This window comes from Taurulus bubalis, assembly GCF_910589615.1.
Source record: "Taurulus bubalis genome assembly, chromosome: 10".
NCBI classification, from domain to species: Eukaryota; Metazoa; Chordata; class Actinopteri; order Perciformes; family Cottidae; genus Taurulus; species Taurulus bubalis.
Window position 1 is genome coordinate 27,499,768 of NC_136598.1, and position 21,662 is coordinate 27,521,429.

At 43.3% G+C, this 21,662-nt stretch overlaps 3 protein-coding genes across 3 annotated transcripts in view; 1 reads left to right on the forward strand and 2 right to left on the reverse strand.

The window, feature by feature from the left end:
* The window catches only part of supt5h (SPT5 homolog, DSIF elongation factor subunit), a gene marked incomplete at its 5' end in the record, with an annotated part of 23,436 nt that extends 21,380 nt beyond the window's left edge, over window positions 1-2,056 (reverse strand). The window contains 3 exons of the mRNA XM_079224372.1: window positions 685-826; window positions 970-1,002; window positions 1,976-2,056. Of these exons, the coding sequence (XP_079080498.1) occupies window positions 685-826; window positions 970-1,002; window positions 1,976-2,056 (256 nt within the window). The remainder of the gene's footprint in view (window positions 1-684; window positions 827-969; window positions 1,003-1,975) is intronic.
* Window positions 1-21,662, reverse strand: part of LOC306742560 (protein NLRC3-like) — a gene marked incomplete at both ends in the record, with an annotated part of 315,498 nt that overhangs the window by 56,392 nt on the left and 237,444 nt on the right.
* On the forward strand, window positions 3,085-4,179 carry triap1 (TP53 regulated inhibitor of apoptosis 1). Its single transcript, XM_079224798.1, has one exon. The coding sequence runs from the start codon at window positions 3,418-3,420 to the stop codon at window positions 3,640-3,642; it is 225 nt and encodes a 74-aa protein (XP_079080924.1). The 5' UTR covers window positions 3,085-3,417; the 3' UTR covers window positions 3,643-4,179.

The window sequence follows — 21,662 nt, forward strand, 5'->3', positions numbered from 1 at the left end:
TGTTGCATTTGCTGCACGTCACGTTGTTCAAATCACACAATACAGCCACGCTTTTGACCGTTTACCTTTCAGACTTCTCTGTTAAAAGGTTGATGGCTAGCTAGCTACTGTAGCTACACAACCTGCTAAAAAAAGTATTTCAAATCGGCTCAGGCACCGAATGGAAGCACGGAAATCTGCGTTGTGTTTCGGGCCGGTTGTATTGGCACCGGTGCCATATTGGGGCCGGTTTTCAGTACCCAACCCTAGCCCTGTCTCCTACGTCCTTTCTTCATCACCTAGGTTGCTTCTCCTACACCCTGACATCCTGTCTCCTCCATCCTACGTCCTGTCGTAGGACAGGAAAGAGTCTGACGTCAGCAGGTTCTGAGTTGGGTTTGATCCTGAAGAGGAGACCATGACTCTTCTTCTTCTTCTTCTTCTTCCTCCTCCTCTTCCTCCTCTTCCTCCTCCTCCTCCTCCTCCTCTTCCTCCTCCTCCTCCTGGCGAGGAGGTTTCAAACGAGGAGTGAAACTCAGAGCACTTTGGCGCTTCAGAAAAACTAAAACCACATCTAGTAGAGGATGAACTACTGAACACACGTTAAGGTCAGAGGTCGACTAGGAGAGAGGAGACAACCACTGACGCCTGAGGAGTGAATCATAATAAAAAGCTCTTCTCCTGTGAGCAGGTGGAGCGCCTCACCTTTCTCCAGAATGTCTTCCGCTCCTTCCTCCCACTGATCTTCCTCATCCTCGTACTCGTCGTCCACGTCTAGAGAGCAGAGACAGGAAGCAGACGAGGGGTTAAGGCGGCGGCTCGGTGGGAACCGGACGCCCGGTCTGGACTCGGAGGAGCGGACTCCGTACCGGCTTCGTCCAGGATGAAGCCGCCGTGCCTCGGCTTCTTCCGGGGACGGTCGTCGTCGTCCTCCTCTTCCTCCTCGTCATACTCTTCCTCCTCCAGGTCCTCCCCCTCCTCCTCCGCTACCTTGTCGCTGCCCACGGGGCTGCCGGTCTCCTCCTGGGGCAAAGAGAGTCCACAGGGTCACACATGTAAGCTAGCAGTGAGAATACAAAGCATACAGTAAACCTTAATGACTCACATGAATGAGACAATAGTTTGACTAAAAGAATAAACATTTATATAGATGCCTGTATGTATGCCTGCTTATATTTTGAGTCTTTCTTTTAAAAGCATATTTATTATTTCAAACTCAGCGTAAATGAACGACATGAACACATGAATATAACACATTTACATGAACACATGAATATAACACATTTACATGATCTCTCGCTCTCTCTCTAAGTAATAATTACACATATATATATATACACATATATATATATATATATATATATATATATATATATATATATATATATATATATATGTAGCTTAATACAGAGTGTGTGCATATACACACACATAAATAAATATATATATAAAAATACACACATAAATATATATATATATATATATATATATATATATATATATATGAGTTTCTTCTTGAATCAATTGTTTAATAAATAGTGAAAAAAGCGAGCAATGACGTCACAAAGACCAAAGTGACACCGCCAAGTTAAAACCTCAACATTACTACTGTAATAACAATACTACTATAATATTATTATTCCTAACAGATTATTAATAATAATAATAATAATAATAATAATAATAATATATTAAGATTACTATATCTGGAACCAGGAAACCTTTTACATTAAAAATGCTTCAACCGTTAACAAAGTTTCACGTTGTGTCAATGAAAGTACATTAAATATGTAAATATATAAAGTAAAGAGAAGTACAAGTACCTCAGATGTGTACTTCACAATCCAGCAACACAAACACGAGTACACAATATGTCTGTGTGTATATATTAATATATATACACGTTGTGTTTTCACACTTTACTCCACTTTCACCTCGTTGAGTCTCAGTGTTTACTGTTAGCATCGCTAGCTTAGCGGTTAGCTCGCTAGCTCACCTCGTTGGCCTCCTCGGCCTCCCCGTCGCTGCTGCGCTCGCTCGCGTTGTCGGAGAAGTCGCTGTCATCGCTGTCGGACATCGTGGAGCTCCGGAGGCAACAAACACAACAAACACTCAAATAATTTCCGCCTAAAAGTTTGAATTAAAAAATCAAAACATGGCGGAGCAACTAGCGGCTAAAGCTAGCAGTATCACAACAATCAGAGCGGCCGTAGCAGAGCACGCTAATGCGGTAGAGAACCCGGAAGTGCGCCGAAGAGCTGCGCGGGGTTCACTCACCCGTCTGAAGTGCCGCTGCCGGTCTGGAGCGCGTTATGCAGGCAGGAAACGCAAAAACCGGCTTATTGAGATCAGTCCGACGCTCCTCGCGTCTTCTTGGAGAACCGCGAGATCTCGGGAAAGCCGCGTGAAGTCTCACGGGTTTTTTTTGGAACGTGGTTGGGTATGAAAAGAGGAGGAGGTCTCACTCTGCCTCTATGTACTATTCTCTGTACTATTCTTTACTGAAAGTACTAATTTTTTGAGAATATATATAAATATATATATATATATATATTATATATAAATTATTATTATATATTATAATATATAGTATGTATATTATTATATTATATATATATATATATATATATAATATATGTATATATATTATGTATACAATATTATTATATATAATAATATATATATATATATATATACAATATGCATATATACATTACATATATAAATACATTCATATCAATATATAATATATATGTATATAATATATATATATATATATATATATATATATATATATATATATATATATATATATATATATAATATTGTATATGCATAATTAAAACATAAAACATGACTTTAATGTTGCGGAGGAGCTCATTTGAATGACTTCCTGCTTGTACATTTCCTCCCTGGGATCAATAAAGTTTTCTTTTTACCTGTGATCTATTTTCTGATTTAAAGTTGTTTTAATCTCCAAAATAACAATTTATCAAAAAAGCAAAGTAGAATGTAGTATTTCCCTCTGAAGTGGAGTGAAAATACACACAAGCACCTCAAAACTGCACTGATTCAGGTTTCTCGAGTAAATGTATTTATTTGCGTTCCACATCTGCACATATTGTATATTTACACTGTCAGATGGTTGTGTGTGTGTGTGTGTGAAGCACTTGGCAATAAACAGTTTATTATAAACAAGATTATTCGTTTTCAACGTTTTCGCGATTCCTCGTGGAGTGATGCCTCCTCCTCTTCCTCCTCTCTGGCTCATCTCTGCACGTCGTGACGCCATCACGCACGACATTTCGGCGCCTCTCAAAAACAGCCAATCACGTCGCGCGGCTCAAGGAGAGTTCCGGGACGGCTCGCGTGTGGCTGCCGTTGGCTTTTAATCGTTAAATCCGTCTTTTTCTCCCGCGTCCTTCAGCCCCGCCGGACATGAACAGCGTGGGGGAGGCCTGCACCGACCTGAAGCGGGACTACGACCTGTGCTTCAACCGCTGGTTCGCGGACAAGTTCCTGAAGGGGGACCGCAGCGGGGACCCGTGCACCGAGAGCTTCCGGGAGTACCAGCGGTGCGTGCAGAAGGCCATCCGGGACAAAGACATCCCGGTGGACGGGGTGGAGTTCATGGGGCCCGGCAAGGACAAGCCCGAGAGCTGATGGAGGAGGACGGAGGACGGACGAGCATGCGCAGTGTCCAAGAGGCCCACTGAGCATGCGCAGTGTCCAAGAGGCCCACTGAGCATGCGCAGTGTCCAAGAGGCCCACTGAGCATGCGCAGTGTCCAAGAGGCCCACTGAGCATGCGCAGAGGCAGAGCTGCTGCGGGACGAGGAGCCTGAAGAGAGAGAGTGCGCGTGTGTCGAGTCCGGATGATCAATATTGCTTTTTTTTACTGTTTTTTTCAGACATTTTTCACTCCCCCCCCCCCACATATCAATAATATTTTCCATTCATTTATTTTGAAAATGTCCACACATTTTTATTACAAATCATTTATTTTTTTCAGTGTGGATGATTTTAGGAATATTTTGGGGCATATTTCCCATATTTATTAATCATAATAATATAAACAGGTGTGTGTGTGTGGTTTGACTTTATTGAACATGATCGTGGACATTTCTCTCTTCCAGACGTGTTATGAACAGACAGATTGAAACATCCTCATCAATAAAACATTTCCCGTCTGCAGAGTTGAGTTCATCTTTTACTGGATTTCTTTCTGAGATTAACTTTGTTTTGTGACCTACACACACACACACACACACTCACATTCACTCACACAATCACACACTCACACACACAAACACACACATTCACACACAAACACTCACTCACACACATACAATCACACACATATACACACACTGTGGGAACAGGTTGGTGCGTGACAGCGTTTGATTGACAATGAGACCGTTATTGAGTCAACAACATTCCGTCATGTTCTTGGTTCTACATTCCTGACAGAAGATGAAGGACGAGCTCTGAGTGACGTTCAAACCGAGCTGAGGGGCGGCGGCCTGCTGCTGCAGGCGTGCACAGGACTGTGCACAGAGTTGTGCACAGAGTTGTGTACGTGTTGTGTACGTGCACAGAGTTGTGTACGTGTTGTGTACGTGCACAGAGTTGTGTACGTGTTGTGTACATCCTGTCACATGACCCACATCCTTCTGGATCTTTGATCCAAACATAACATCAGTATTCATCCCCAGCGTTCACACGTCCACACGCTCATAGGGAACGTAGCGTTGCAGCTTTTAACACAATTAATGTTGTGTATGGACAAAAAAACATTGTTTTTTTTAGGCAACAAAACTACTTGGTTATGTTCAGGAAAAGATTGTGATTTGAGTTAAATAAGTACGCATCTTATGTTTTGGTTTGGTCACAGCCAGCGGTCGCCCGAGTGAAAGTCCTGTGTTTGTTTACTACCGCGGCCACTAGAGGGCGCCCATTCAATCAGCTGATCATGTTGTATTGTGTAACATTATTGATTGCTAATGAAACGAGATAACATATTACATAGGAAACTGCTTTTCATCTTCAACAACCTGCAGCCAGATCCACTTGTGGTCAAAAGGGGATTTGAGCTCAAAACATCACTGAAACACTTTGCTAGCATGTTTTGTTTCACCAAGCAAAAAAATAAAAAAGAGATAAAGAGGATGTGTTTTATAGCATGTTGACAAAATAACTTACAGGTTATTCATCACAGTCAAAGCACCATTTGCCGTTGTCCCATCCAGGCTTCTGTCCGCTCATCTGGATCTGGCCTTGGATCCCAAGTGATCCTGTAGAAGATCCCACAGACTCCGCCTCCATGTTCTGCGGCTCTGAACACCTGTGCCCAGGTGATATGAAGAGTTCACGAGGAAGAAACACTGATCATGAAGTGTCTTTTTAAAAGTCCTTATTGGCATATGGAGTTGTAATCGTAGTTTATCTTCTCAAAAGTCTGTTTGAGTTCAGAGAGGAACGTTTCTGCATTTTCCTCGTTGAGGTGTTCACACTTCAGCCCCTCGGCCTCCGTCTGGAAGAACAAAGACACATAGATGTGTTTTTATCTAACGTGGTGTTACACCAACAAGACGCCGAGAGCCATTGAGAACCAATCATAAACCTCCATCGGGACACGTTGTGGTGTCGGAGTGCCCCAGGGCTCTGTTCTAGCTCCTCCCCTCTTCTGCTATCAGACTAATAATCTGTCCGAGCTGCTGTTCAAATGTATGCAGATGATACAGTGATTTATGTACGACGGCAAACTGCCATTAAACTCACACATATAGCGGACAATCTCACAAAGAGACTTTATTGAGTCATTCAGTTGTAACGGTTGTATGTTCTCAACTCAAAGGGAAGGTTGCGCCCCTCATCAGCAACTCAGTTTGTGTGGCAAGAAAGAAGCGGAAAGTGGTTTTTAATCCCAAATACGTCAGTGTTGGTTTGGGGTGGGCGGATAAGTAAACTGGCCTCAAAGGCCCGGGGAACATAAAGAGAAGTACAACAACAACAAACAACCACAAAGATGCAAAAGAGTTTCAAAGAGCCTCACAATGAAAAGGGGTAAAACAACCTTAAAGGGAACCTACATGACTACAAATAGAAACAAAACAACTTCAAAGAGACACCAAATGACCACAAAGAGACACACAACAACCTCAAAGAGAGACAAAACAACCTCAAAGATACACAACCTCAAAGAGACAACAAATGACCACAAAGAGACACAGAACAACCTTTAAAGAGACACAAAACAACTACAAAGAGACACACAACAACCACAAAGAGACACAAAACAACCTAAAAAAAACACAAAACAACCACAAAGATACACAACCTCAAAGAGACACAGAACAACCTTTAAAGAGACACAAAACAACTACAAAGAGACACACAACAACCACAAAGAGACACAGAACAACCTTTTAAGAGACACAAAACAACTACAAAGAGACACAAAACAAGACGTGTTACCAGGTTTAACTTCACTGCCAGATCTTCAATTTTGGATTTAAATCTGGAGCCGTTGAATAACTTGAAACCAGCAGTCGCCCACTCGTCAAGGAGGACTTTGACTTCTTCACCGAAACATTTCAGGGTGAAGCCGAGGGAACTCTGCTGGAGAGACAGGGGTGAAAGAGAGAGAGAGATAATGCAATTAAAAGAACATTTTATAATATCCAAATTCCAATCAAAATCTGGTGTAAGATGTTTGATGGTGTGATCCAGCCCATTGGCTGTATGCTAGTGAAGTTTGGGGTCCACTCAGTCACCATAGCAACACTCAATGGGACAAACACCCCACAGGAGCCCTGCATGCAGAGTTCTGCAGAATGATCCTCAACGTTCAAACAAAGACACCAACAAATGCATGTAGGGCAGAATTAGGCAGATATTATAATAAACATCCACAAACGAGCACTTCATTTCTGGAATCACCTTCAAACTAACTCACGAGACCCCCTCCATGTTAAAGCCCTCCGAAGCCAAGAGCTGAACCCAGAACAGAGTCTCCTGAGGCAGCTGGTGGGAGACGAACTTCCACCCAGCAGAAGCAGCCTCACAGCAGCACTGCTCTCCAGACACCAGCTGGAGTCAACGCAGCCATACAGACAAGCAAAGGAACACACTAGGAACATCGGAGAAGAGAAACTGCAAGTCAAAGTAGATTGGAATGTTATCTGGCCCTAAAAAGAGATTCTGAATGGTCAGCATATCTGTCTTCTGTCAGGGGAAGAAGCAGAGACAGACCCTGACCCGGTACAGGCTCTCCGACCACCGACTAGCTATCGAGAAAGGCCCACAGAAGAAACCAGAACAAGTGGTCACTGTTCAACAGGTGAGGTTGAGACAGAGATGCACTTCCTCCTAAAGCGTGACAAATATACTGAAACTAGACGAGCGTGGCTGGACCGGCTCAGCTCCAGATCTCTGGCTCCAGAGAGCTGGAGGATCTCCTCTGCTAAGGATCCTCCAGATCTCTGGCTCCAGAGAGCTGGAGGATCTCCTCTACTAAGGATCCTCCAGATCTCTGGCTCCAGAGAGCTGGAGGATCTCCTCTACTAAGGATCCTCCAGATCTCTGGCTCCAGAGAGCTGGAGGATCTCCTCTACTAAGGATCCTCCAGATCAAGCGTGCTTGACGATGTTTACGTTGTCTAAATATTAATAACGCTGCGAAAAAACATCACAGAAATAAGAATACGCTGTTCCTAGATCCACTCTGTGAGCTCCTACTGTCTCTCACAGGAGCTCACAGGCTGCAGAGTCTGTGTGAAGCTCCGCCTTTCACCGGGATTTGTCAATTCAGGTGTCCGTCGACATTTTGTGTGAAACTACCAATGAACACTCAGGAAATCCCTGGAAAGGACCCACCCACCTACGCTGCAGAGACAACACACTACCCACTGAAGAGCAGCTAAAAACTAGTCTTCTCTTGCAGTGTACAAAATGGAATATCAGACATTTATTTACATGTATCTACGATTTTATTAATATATTTCACTGCTTTTGCGAACCTATAACCTTTGGTAAAACAATTTCCATCAGCAAAACGTTTCGTCCACATGAGTAAAGTTATGTTTTCACAAGAGATATGAAGAATTTCAAAAATCAAGCTTCAAAATTTCAGCTTTAGGGCCATGTTATCTCTTTACACTTGTGCCTTATGACAATGGTGCCTCATTATATAGAGAGCTGAGATTGTTCTGCAATTTTTGATGTCACACATGGGTTTATATCTCATATGCAAAATGCCTGTAAAAGGTGGATTTAAGTGATTATGTAAAATGGAGAGAAAGGCCTCAGACCCTGAAGGGTTAAGGAACGAGAGCGTTCCAGTTCAATGTTCATAAAGTTATCGTCTCATCTGCCGCCAACAAAATGTATTAGTTTGATATGAATGTCATTTTTTGATTAAATAAAAAGACAAACAGCTGGTGGATATGTGTGTCTATGTCTAAAGTAAAAGTAGATTGTAGATCTGTGTTGATGCACCACTGAGAGGCCAACGGTCAGATGCATGCTGGGAAATCGGTCACAATAATAACACTTTTTCCAGATGATCCGGATTATATTATTACATTTTCTATATAATCTTTAATCTGGCATAACCTCATTTGTCTTTCATGAACATATTAATAACAATATTTAATGAGCAGACGAGCTCGTACCTCGTAGTCGTGTCTGGAGGGCGTGTAGAGTCGAGAGCCCAAGTCCTTCTGGGGAGGAGAAAGTCACATGTTAACACCTACCACACACACACACACACACACACACACACACACAACCAGCCGACAGTGTAAACATACAATATGTGCAGATGTGGAACGCAAATAAATACATTTATATCCCTAGCTTGATGCTACACATGATTAGCTCACCTTTCTGTCAAATCCACTGTGAGACAAAACCTTAAGATATCAACCACATTGCAGCCAAAACACTGAAATATGACTTACTTATGGATAAACTATACTTGGTATGTATTGTACTTACTATGGATAAACTATACTTGGTATGTATTGTACTTACTATGGATAAACAATACTTGGTATGTATTGTACTTACTTATGGATAAACAATACTTGGTATGTATTGTACTTACTATGGATAAACTATACTCTCTTGGTATGTTTTGGTGCATCTGCTTGAGCAGAGCTCCTCTGTTGTGGAATGAGAGGCGTTCAAGGTCCAGGAAGAAAGTTAGGGCTTTTTGTCTCTCAGCTGACCTAAACCTACGGTACACGAAATCTGCACTAAATTAATTACTAAAAATATTGAACTTCGCTTAAAAGTCAAACTTTGCAGAGATACTGTTAGCTCATAGTGATATTTTATAGTAGAAAGAAAGCGATGATATGCATAATATCATATGTGTTCTATCAACGTATAAACCCATATAAAACACATATACTGCTATAAGAACCTCTTATCTGGCCTCACGCGTGTTTTCTGTATATTATACCTTTTGAATTATTCAAATAGCCCTTGTGGTTGAGGAGATATTCTATGTTTAGTATGGGGATGCAAACAATTCGGAATTTATGAGAAAGATGTCTGGGGCTCAACCGGGGTTAAAGAGGTTTAAGCATCAAAGACACAAAGTCATGTCTTACATGTCACATCCCTGCAGCTTCACACAGAGTACAAGAGGAAACCAGGGTCGTGAATAGGTGCAAGCCGGCCAAAGCCTTGAGCCAACACCGATCCCGACAACAACCTTGACACCGACTGAAAGCTCAGTGCAGCCGGAGGCTCGGAATGATTTACTGCTGCCACTCCTCACGCACACGGCTCTGCAAAGACGCTGCAGAGTTACACGTTAAAGGCGGATTCCACTGACTGTATACCAGACAGGACGGGTCTCAGGAAAGATGCAACCAAGCTGCCTTCTGGGAAATGTAGGATCCAGATTCTAGAGGGACTAAAAGTCAGAATATCTGCTTTGATTTTGACTGTCCTGTCCTGTCTTCAAGCAGAAAGGAAGTCAACAACCTTCCTCTTGTGTTCGGGGCGGCACCGACCCGTTTTAGGTTTCAAACGCAAAAAAGAACCACATACGTGTTTATTGCATCAAGGCCTTTTGAATGAAACAACATTTGTATTCATTAAATTATGAAATGCTCTGGTTGAATTATGACCTTTGTGTTGTTAGGGTCGGTTTTGACCCAGTTATGAAAATAAGATTTGCTTGATTGGTTGTTGTTTGTTTGACCTTATAAATCTATATGTTGTGTTTGTATTAAAGTTCTATTGCTGAAACAAATACCTTTTAGCCTTTTTCTTGAAGTAAATATAAATGGGTCAAAATTGACCCGTCACACCATGTTACTATAGTTAATACTATTAAAATGAAACAATAAATAAAACAAATGTATTTAAGAGATGTGTTCTAATACCCCTCAGTAATAGTCAGGTAACACAACAACCTTTTATTTATTTATATGATTCTCTTGAGGTTCATTTTAACATTTCTTTAATAGAACTGGAGGTATCCTGACAAAGAAAAGGCCCAGAGGCCCACACCAACAATATTAAACATAACAATATGTTCATGGATAAGGAAGCCTAACAAGGTCACCAAGAGATGAGAAACACATTGGATGATAGATGATAGTTTTTAGTGTATTTTACAGATGATTTAAGACATGGGTCAAAACCGACCTGTTAACACAAGAGATGCTAACAGAACGCTAACACAAGAGATGCTAACAGAACGCTAACACAAGAGATGCTAACAGAGAGCTAACACAAGAGATGCTAACAGAACGCTAAGTGTCATATATATATATATATATATATATATATATATATATATATATATATTTACACACACACACAGTGGCTTGCAAAAGTATTCATACCCCTTGAACATTTCCACATTACACAGCAAAAACAAATATATTTTATTGGAATTTTATGTGAAAGACCAACACAAAGTGTCACGCAATTGTGAAGTACAAAGAAAATTAGACATGATTTAAAAAAAATTTGACAAATAAAAAACCGAAAAGTGCAGTGTGCAAAATTATTCAGCCCCCCTGAGTCAATACTTTGTGGAACCGCCTTTTGCTGCAATTCCAGCTGCAAGTCTTTTGGGGTTTGTCAGCTTTTTTTGCCCTTTCTTCTTTGCAAAACAGCTCCAGGTCAGTCAGATTAGATGGAGAGCGTTTGTGAACGGCGGTTTTCAGATCTTGCCACAGATTCTGGATGGGATTTAGGTCTGGACTTTGACTGGGCCGTTCTAACACATGAATATGTTTTGCTTTAAACCATTCCATTGTAGCCCTGCTTTATGTTTAGGGTCGCTGTCCTGCTGGAAGCTGAACCTCCGCCCCAGTCTCAAGTCTTTTGTAGACTCCAACAGGTTTTCTTCCCAGATTGCCCTGTGTTTGGCTCCATCCATCGTCCCATCAACTCTGACCAACTTCCCTGTCCCTGCTGAAGAGGAGCACCAGAGCATCATGCTACCACCACCATGTCTGACAGTGGGATGGTGTGTTCAGGGTGATGTGCAGTGTTAGGTTTCCGCCACACATAACGTTTTGCATTTAGGCCAAAAAGTTCAATGTTGGTCTCATCTGACCAGAGCAGCTTCTTCCACATGTTTGCCGTGTCCCCCACATGGTTTCTGGCAAACTGCAAACGGGACTTCTTATGGTTTTCTTTTAACAATGGCTTTCTTCTTTTAAAGGCCAGATTTGTGGAGTGGAGCCCAATAGTTGTCCTGTGGACAGATCCCCCACCTGAGCTGTGGATCTCTGCAGTTGATCCAGAGTCACATGGGCCTCTTGGCTGCATCTCTGTCAGTGCTCTCCTTGTTCGCCTGTGAGTTTAGGTGGACGGCCGTGTCTTGGTAGGTTTGCAGTTGTGCCGTACTCTTTCCATTTCCGGATAATGGATTGAACAGTTCTCCGTGACATGTTCAAAGCTTGGGAAATCTTTTTATAGCCTAACCCTGCTTTAAACTTCTCCACAACTTTATCTCTGACCTGTCTGGTGTGTTCCTTGGACTTCATGGTCCTGTTTGCTCCCCAGTATTCTCTTCACAAACCTCTGAGGCGTCACAGAACAGCTGTATTTGTACTGAGATTAGATTACACACAGGTGGACTCTATTTAGTCATTCGGTCAACATTCAATCATTCAGCAGTCATCAGGCAACTTCTGAAGGCAATTGGTTGCACTCAGAGAAAAGGGGCTGAACAATTTTGCACACTGCACTTTTCAGTTTTTTATTTGTCAAAAAAATGTAAAATCATGTCTAATTTTCTTTGTACTTCACAATTGCGTGACACTTTGTGTTGGTCTTTCACATAAAATTCCAATAAAATATATTTATGTTTGTGGCGTGTAATGTGGAAACGTTCAGGGGTATGAATACTTTTGCAAGCCACTGAGTGTATATATATATATATATATATATATATATATATATATATATATATATATATATATATATATATATACATATATATATATATATATATACATATATCTCGCTTGGCTGAAAAACATTTCGTCTGGTTTTAATCATTCATACATGTATATTTTAGTGTATAAGACACGACTGTAAATGTTGTTCAGTCACGTTCATTCCTGCGTCTTAAGATAAAAAACTGAAAAGCTCAACGAGTTTCAACCTGAGAGACCTCACTAAGGAATGGAACCCGCTGAGAGCTGAACGGCGGGTGAACTCCGGCCTACCTGCTCGGGGGCTTTGAGGATGAGGCTCTGCACCCGGCGCAGGAGGTCCCGGGTGCAGAGCCCGGCGGTCGGCCGCGCCGCCTGGACGAGCAGGCAGACGAGACCCAGGTAGGCGCTGGCCGGAGCGGGCCTCCCTCTCAGCATGGCCCGGTCATCACCTCGCCCTCTGCGGTTCCACGTTCCACGTCAGCGGCCGGGGTTCTGCCTCCAGGCCCGCATCCAGAAGCAGCAGTCCATCGGGAGCGGCGAGGCAAATCTTCCTGTAATCCTGCAAGAGGCCGGTTCGGAATCCTCCCCAAAAAAACAACGACTGCCGAGGAGCCCTGGAGCAAAGACTGAGCTGGAGGACAGAGAGCAAAGGAGTCAGGACAGAGGAGACGGGGCGGAGGAGTCAGGACAGAGGAGTCAGGACAGAGAACAGAGGAGACAGGACAGGGGAGATGGGACAGAGGAGTCAGGACAGAGGAGTCAGGACAGAGGAGTCAGGACAGAGAGCAGAGGAGTCAGGACAGAGGAGACGGGACAGAGGAGTCAAGACAGAGGAGTCAGGACAGAGGAGTCAGGACAGAGAGCAGAGGAGTCAGGACAGAGAGCAGAGGAGTCAGGACAGAGGAGTCAGGACAGAGAGCAGAGGAGTCAGGACAGAGAGCAAAGGAGTCAGGACAGAGAGCAGAGGAGTCAGGACAGAGAGCAAAGGAGTCAGGACAGAGAGCAGAGGAGTCAGGACAGAGAGCAGAGGAGTCAGGACAGAGAGCAAAGGAGTCAGGACAGAGAGCAGAGGAGTCAGGACAGAGAGCAGAGGAGTCAGGACAGAGAGCAAAGGAGTCAGGACAGAGAGCAGAGGAGTCAGGACAGAGAGCAGAGGAGTCAGGACAGAGAGCAGAGGAGTCAGGACAGAGGAGATGGGACAGAGGAGTCAGGACAGAGGAGTCAGGACAGAGAGCAGAGGAGTCGGGACAGAGGGGACGGGACAGAGGAGTCAGGACAGAGGAGTCAGGACAGAGAGCAGAGGAGTCGGGACAGAGGAGTCAGGACAGAGGAGATGGGACAGAGGAGTCAGGACAGAGGAGTCAGGACAGAGAGCAGAGGAGTCAGGACAGAGGAGACGGGGCGGAGGAGTCAGGACAGAGGAGTCAGGACAGAGAACAGAGGAGACAGGACAGGGGAGATGGGACAGAGGAGTCAGGACAGAGGAGTCAGGACAGAGGAGTCAGGACAGAGAGCAGAGGAGTCAGGACAGAGAGCAGAGGAGTCAGGACAGAGGAGATGGGACAGAGGAGTCAGGACAGAGGAGACGGGGCGGAGGAGTCAGGACAGAGGAGTCAGGACAGAGAACAGAGGAGACAGGACAGGGGAGATGGGACAGAGAGCAGAGGAGTCAGGACAGAGGAGACGGGACAGAGGAGTCAGGACAGAGGAGTCAGGACAGAGGAGTCAGGACAGAGAGCAGAGGAGTCAGGACAGAGAGCAGAGGAGTCAGGACAGAGGAGTCAGGACAGAGAGCAGAGGAGTCAGGACAGAGAGCAAAGGAGTCAGGACAGAGAGCAGAGGAGTCAGGACAGAGAGCAAAGGAGTCAGGACAGAGAGCAGAGGAGTCAGGACAGAGAGCAGAGGAGTCAGGACAGAGAGCAGAGGAGTCAGGACAGAGAGCAGAGGAGTCAGGACAGAGGAGATGGGACAGAGGAGTCAGGACAGAGGAGTCAGGACAGAGGAGTCAGGACAGAGAGCAGAGGAGTCGGGACAGAGGAGTCAGGACAGAGGAGATGGGACAGAGGAGTCAGGACAGAGGAGTCAGGACAGAGAGCAGAGGAGTCAGGACAGAGGAGACGGGACAGAGGAGTCAGGACAGAGAGCAGAGGAGTCGGGACAGAGGAGTCAGGACAGAGGAGATGGGACAGAGGAGTCAGGACAGAGGAGTCAGGACAGAGAGCAGAGGAGTCAGGACAGAGGAGACGGGACAGAGGAGTCAGGACAGAGAGCAGAGGAGTCGGGACAGAGGAGTCAGGACAGAGGAGTCAGGACAGAGAGCAGAGGAGTCGGGACAGAGGAGTCAGGACAGAGGAGTCAGAACAGAGGAGTCAGGACAGAGGAGTCAGGACAGAGAGCAGAGGAGACGGGACAGACAGAGGAGTCTACCACAAAGAAGAAGAAGATGATGAAGAAGAAGATGAAGATGATGAAGAAGAAGAACTATCTACCACAAAAGAGGAGAAGAAGAAGAGTTTCCCCCTCAATCCGTCTCCACGAGGTTAAAAGTCTTCTTTCAGCAGAGAGCCTCCTTCCTCCTCGTCTTCCTCTTCCTTCTGTCCCTCTCCTCTCTCCTGCCCTCCAGTTTTCACTTCCTCACTCCTCCCATTCCTCCTCCTCCTCTTCCTCCTCCTCCTCTTCTTCCTCCTCCCATTCCACCCCCTCCTCTTCCTCCTCCTCCTCTTCCACCTCCTCCTCTTCCTCACTCCTCCCATTCCTCCTCCTCCTCTTCCTCCTCCTCCTCTTCCTCCTCTTCCCATTCCTCCTCTTCTTCTTCACTCCTCCCATTCCTCCTCCTCACTCCACCCATTCCTCCTCCTCCTCTTCCTCACTCCTCCCATTCCTCCTCCTCCTCATTTGCCTCCAGGGATCAGACCTGTTCCCTCTAAGCGACCTTTACTTCTCATCACTTAACGTTTTGAGCTCTTTCATATTTCATGTTCTTCATTTTAAATTTTCTTCGCCGCGTGTTCAAGCCTTTGACAACGGTTTCATCTGAGACAGGAAACACGTTCCCGCCAAAGTAAAGTGTTGGAATGCAGTTTAGTGGGAGCGTTGGCAGGGAGAACGCTCCATGACTCATGCCTTGTAAAGGTTGTTTATTGGAGGCGCTCAATGGGCTCAACATGCTTCATACATGTTATTAATATGGACTGTGTCTGGAGATGGTTAGATGTCTCACTTATGCTTTTATTTTGAAGAAAGTCTTACTAACAGATGTCCTTTAGTTCAGAGGAGACCTCAGCCCTGATCAACTCTGAGCAGATGAAGCAGAGGAGAAGAAACAGGAAACAGATTGAAACAGGATCAGCTTCCTGTTTCAGTGATAAGAGTTTCACAATAAAAGCATCTTGGAGTTACAATGATATCACAACACAGATTGTGGTTTCAATCCTTCTTACAAGAATAAATGTCCTGATTGATGATTTTACACCCGAGGTCGAGTAGCAACTTTTCTAACAGTATTAATCATCTTAATCATAAACATAATCATAATCATGTCTCCTGTGTGTTCTCACACACTGATCCTGGATCAGTGTGTGAGAACACACAGGAGACACCGCCTCATGTCGTCATCTTTAACTGGTCCAGGATCAGTTTAAGATGACGAGCCATACGTGCAGAGAGATTACTGGAAGATGAGCCTCTGAATACTTTGAGTCTCATGAAGTATTGCTATATGTCCATAGCAGCAGTGGAGTTATGAGAGTGTAAATATGTATTGTAACATATGAGCTGATGGAGAAACATTTCTCTTTCTTTTCGCCACAACGTCCTAAACAACTTTCCTCACGTAGTTTTGGTTCATTTGTTCAAGTTTGAAGAAATAATTCTGCCGCCCAAAACAATAAAGATCATGAAATATAGATCAAATAAATTGTGTCAGAATAATTTGCGATACTTTCTATTGAAACGTTTCCTGAGAAAGAGCTGCATATTTCTGCCTCTTGGAATGAACCACCAATCTGCACAAGCAAATGCATTTTTTGTCGAAATTGTATTTTTATGCAACGGTTTAAGGTTTTAATGGATGTGTGCGAAGCGGCAAAATGTGGCGCTTCTTTGCTTTCATGTTTTAATTTTCTTCTTCTTCTTCTAATCCTTTATTAATCCCACAGTGGGGAAAATATTCTCTGCATTTTACCATTCTTAGTAGTTAAGGAGCAGTGAGCTGCTGTGAAGCTCTGGGGCTTCAGGGTCTTATCAAGGACACTTCAAGGACACCTCAAGGACATTTCAAGGACACTTCAAGGACACTTCAAGGACACTTCAACATGAAACTATGAGAACAGGGATAAACCGCTACCTTGTGGTTTCAGGACGACCTCTCTCTCCATGAACATGATAACTTTACATATTACAAAAGTACAAAGTACACGGACATTAAACCTCATTAATAAATACATGGAGAAATGCTGTACTTTCATGTAAATGTTTACGTTACGCTGCTCATGCACGACTGCTGTTGTCTCTCAAAACAGAAAACAGATCTTAGCTCAACATTGAGCATTAATTGAGAGCCGTATCAAATCTACAACCCTGTTTATAAAGATGTGTAGAGGAAAGCAGCTCACTGCTCCACTATTATTGATACAACCTGATGCTCACACATCTCACTCATTCTGTCTCACAGGTTGAACCTTATTGTTATTATCTTGAACATATATTCAGTGTAAAACAGGTTAATTGAGTGTGTCAAATATTAGTTGTATTTTGCACAGATATAACTTTATTTGCATTGTTCTAACAAAGTGTTGCACATGTTATTAGTTTCTGTCTGATGGAGCGATCGGGATTTACATTTTCTTTATTCTATTATTTGAAAAAGCACGGCTGCAGGAGTCACAAAAAGTTGGACCATTTTGTTACAATTCTGTTGGGGACCTGAACCACCTGGACCTGAACCACCTGGACCTGATCAACCTGGACCTGAACCACCTGGACCTGAACCACCTGGACCTGAACCACCTGGACCTGATCAACCTGGACTGATCCACCTGGACCTGAACCACCTGGACTGATCCACCTGGACCTGATCAACCTGGACCTGAACCACCTGAACCTGATCCACCTGGACCTGATCAACCTGGAGCTGAACCACCTGGAGCTGAACCACCTGGACCTGATCAACCTGGACCTGAACCACCTGGAGCTGAACCACCTGGACCTGAACCACCTGGACCTGGGCTTCCAACATCAACACCATCTGGAAAAAGGTCCAGCAGAGGCTCTACTTCCTGATCCAGCTCAGGACGTAGAGCACATTGAGACTTATTACATTTTGACGGACTGCTTCTATTTTAACCGGCTTTAACTCGCTCGACTTATGAATGTTCATTCTTCCCACGGACGGTTCAGGACCTGTCAAATAAATCAAATCTTTCAAACAACGGCTCAGGTGGAAAAGGTTGTTCCCAAATGCAAAGTAGAAGTCAGGTCTACACAAAGTGAAGAAACTAGAGCTAGTCCTGTTGCCTGGACCTGGTTCTGCCCGTTTCTCAGGTTCATATGTGTGTGTGTGTGTGTGTACAGCTGAAGTCAGTTGGCTGATTAGCGCTGCAGGTGGATAAGAGCCTCGGGAAGCCTGGCAGACGAGCCCATGGGCCACAGCAGAGAGGGTCTGGGAAGCCTGCTAGATTATTATTATCTTATCGTATTGTTGTGTTAATGTCGTAGCGTTTACCTTCTTGTTCTCTAGAAGTTCTTGTTCCCTTTTGGTTAATGAACCACTTGTGTATTGGTTCGTGGCCCGTGAGACATCCTCCACGCTCATTGTTACCGGTTCAGTCGAGGAACGTAACAACTTGAGTAAATAGTTTAGTTGCATTCCACCACTTTCAACTTTTTCTTTTTCTTCTCAACTTCTCTTTTCTTTTACCTCTCTCCATATTCCCCCTCACTAACTAAGCTTTAACAATATATAGACGTGAAGTTTGAACCTGAAACAGACGAGTGGAACTCTTCTTACCGTGACGAAGCTGCAGAACTCCGAGCGGCTCGCTGGGGAATAAACTTCACTGATAGAAGAAATCAAAGTCCTGAGAGCTCAAACTAAAACTGAAACTGAAACTGAGTCACAGGTGAAAAGTTGAAATGCTTTGCTAATGAATTCTGATGGGCTCATCTGATGGGTTCATCTGATGGGTTTATCTGATGGGCTCATCTGATGGGTTCATCTGATGGGTTTATCTGATGGGTTTATCTGGTGGGTTTATCTGATGGGTTTATCTGATGGGTTCATCTGATGGGTTTATCTGATGGGTTTATCTGGTGTGTTTATTTGATGGGTTCATCTGATGGGTTTATCTGGTGTGTTTATTTGATGGGTTTATCTGGTGGGTTTATCTGGTGGGTTCATCTGATGGGTTCATCTGGTCGGAGGCGGCGTGTGTTTACAGGTCGTAAAGTATTCAGTGCAGCTGCTGCTTCTGCACAGACCTGGTGGTCGTCATGCCTCTCAGAGCAGCTATAGAACATTCCAAACTATTATGGGATGTTCAGGGTCCGATGTATTGATCTGCTTCTTTCTTCTGACCGAGAGACTACTGAAGACTCCACCTTCCACGTGTCATGTTTTTATTTAGTGTTTTTTATGATGCCGTAAAACGGGACAACGGCCTGCATTCGGTTGAGCAACCCGCTGTTCAGTGACCGTAAAACAACCTCGTGAATAAAGTTAGCAATCTAAGGTTCACATGAGGTAACGGAGCAACAATGAGTTAAGTTCAACAGCAAACCATCAAGAGCTCAGATCTTCATACGTGCCTCTGATCTCCTTCAGGATCTCTGGTCTGGTTCTGCTCACACAGCCGGAGCTTATTAAACTAACTATGTGGCATCTGAGGGCCATTTGGGGATCATGCATGTGACCATACGGCTTTTTAGGATGTTTTTCCCACTTTGTTATCTTTTGATTTATTTTGTGTTGGTCCATTCCATGACATATAATATGTCAGGTTGCTATGCAACAGAATAAACCGATACACGTTCAGCTTAGATTGAAATAAAAAGGAGACTTTGTTTAGTTTTTGCACCACAGATCTTTATTTTCCCCACGTCCCACTCCATGAGGTGACTGGATGAAGACTTCGTTAATATTTCCCTTTTCACCATTTCCAAAAATAAACATTTAGTTCTCTCCAGCTTGTCTCCGGCGCCCCGACAGAAACTCTCCGTTATCTTTATCATGTTTGATCTCCACGTGTGTCGTGACATTTTGAAGCCGAGGTTTACAGAATAGTTTTGTAGTTTTTGAATTTTTTTAAGGTAATATTTAATTTCCAGAATGGGGAGGAAAATGTGATACAAAATAATAATAATAAAGTTTCGTAATACTTCTGTCCAGTGGCGGCTGGCCAATAGAGGGCCACGGGCCCCCACCTTCAGCCACAAACATTTTTTTTTGTCAATATTGGGGTTTTTGAAATGTGGAATATACCCAGTAATATTTGTAAAATAGGATATCTATGCAAAATATGTGCTTTTCCTGCACGTCCTCTCCGCCCGTCTCAGTGTGCTGGGGCCAGATCCAAGGAGACCAAACGCTAACGCGGTATAATCTCTCCTCCAACACCCGTTTGAGAGAAGAACTTTGGAGGAGAAACTACAGGTAAAACACCTGGTCCCAGATCAGCCGGACCTCACCAGAAAACAGACTGACGTGAAGGGAAGCAGCTTCTGTGCAGACGGCTACACTACACCAGCACGGTTTGGCTAAGTTAGCTGCTGGATGCAGTCGTGCTAACGCCGTATTTTGCTTTCCATGCTTGCTTTTTAAATCGACGTGGACCGATCCAGCATGGACAGCTACGAGAGTAAGGGACATGAAGCACTTGTTGGATAAATTAAGAAAACATGAGAACACCAGGAGGACACATGGATAACTCCGTCAAGCTACTAAGCTAGCATATCAGGCTAAGTGAACATTGCTCCCCAGCTGGACGACGGACACAGGCCTACGGTGAAGAAACACAATGAGGTGGATAAAAACAGGCAAATTTTATCCAAAATAATTTATTGTGTAAAGTTTTGTGGGGCTTTTGAGTTGGCCTTGCATGATGAGACTGCTGCATGCTGTCGGTTATTATATGATATGTAAGAACGAGGAGAGAACGCGGAGAGAACACGGAGAGAACACGGAGAGAACACGGAGAGAACACAGAGAGAACACGAAGAGAACACGGAGAGAACACAGAGAGAACACGAAGAGAACACGGAGAGAACACGGAGAGAACTCATCAACGTGGGAATGTTGAACACAGATACTTGTCTGGTCTGAAGTCAGGAGAACTCAAGATCTCAAGCCGAGAGCTCAGGACTCATTAAGGATAATAAGTGCAGAAGAAAATCAGACTACCTTCATAAATAAACAATAGTATAAAAGAATAATAGAAATGGTTAAAACGATAACGATTATTAATTACCACAGTTCCAACGCTCAGAAAGCCTGCAACACAATGTTCGTTCAACGGAATACGAAAAGAAAAATATAAAAAAAAACAACAACAAACAAGAACAATAATACATTAATACGTATCTGTGGTTTAACATGCAAGCTTTAACGAGTCTGTTTGCAGGATTAAGAAAATAAAGAGAAGGATGTTCTTTAGCTCATTAAATGCTCAAAGTTACAGATCAATTAAAAAGTTCCTCCGTCAAGAGCAGGAAGAGAACCGAACCCAGAACATGTGGAACCAGACCATAAACCCACATCCCGCTGACAGTCACAGGTGAGAATCTTTTTTTTTTTTACAATTTTAGGATCTTTTCAAAGCGATCCCGCTCAAAGTCATTAATCAGATTGAGAAATACGAGCTGTGTGCAGAAAGAATGTCCATCCTGGAGAAGCTCGTGTGTTCAACTCTGGGGCTTAAAAAGCTTTTCCAGAAGATTTCATGGAAAGTGATTTCATGGAAAGTCTGTTTTTAGAATTAATCTGTATTACATGTGGTTCATGTAAATGCCATGTTCTGTTTGTCATGTTCTGCTTGTGTGTGTATATATATATATATATATATATATATTTGTATATATATATATATATATATATATATATATATATATATATATATTTGTATATATATATATATATATATATATATATATATATATATATACACACACACATCTATATATGTATATATATATATATATATATATATATATATATATATATATATATATATATATATATATATATACATATATATACACATCTATTTATGTAT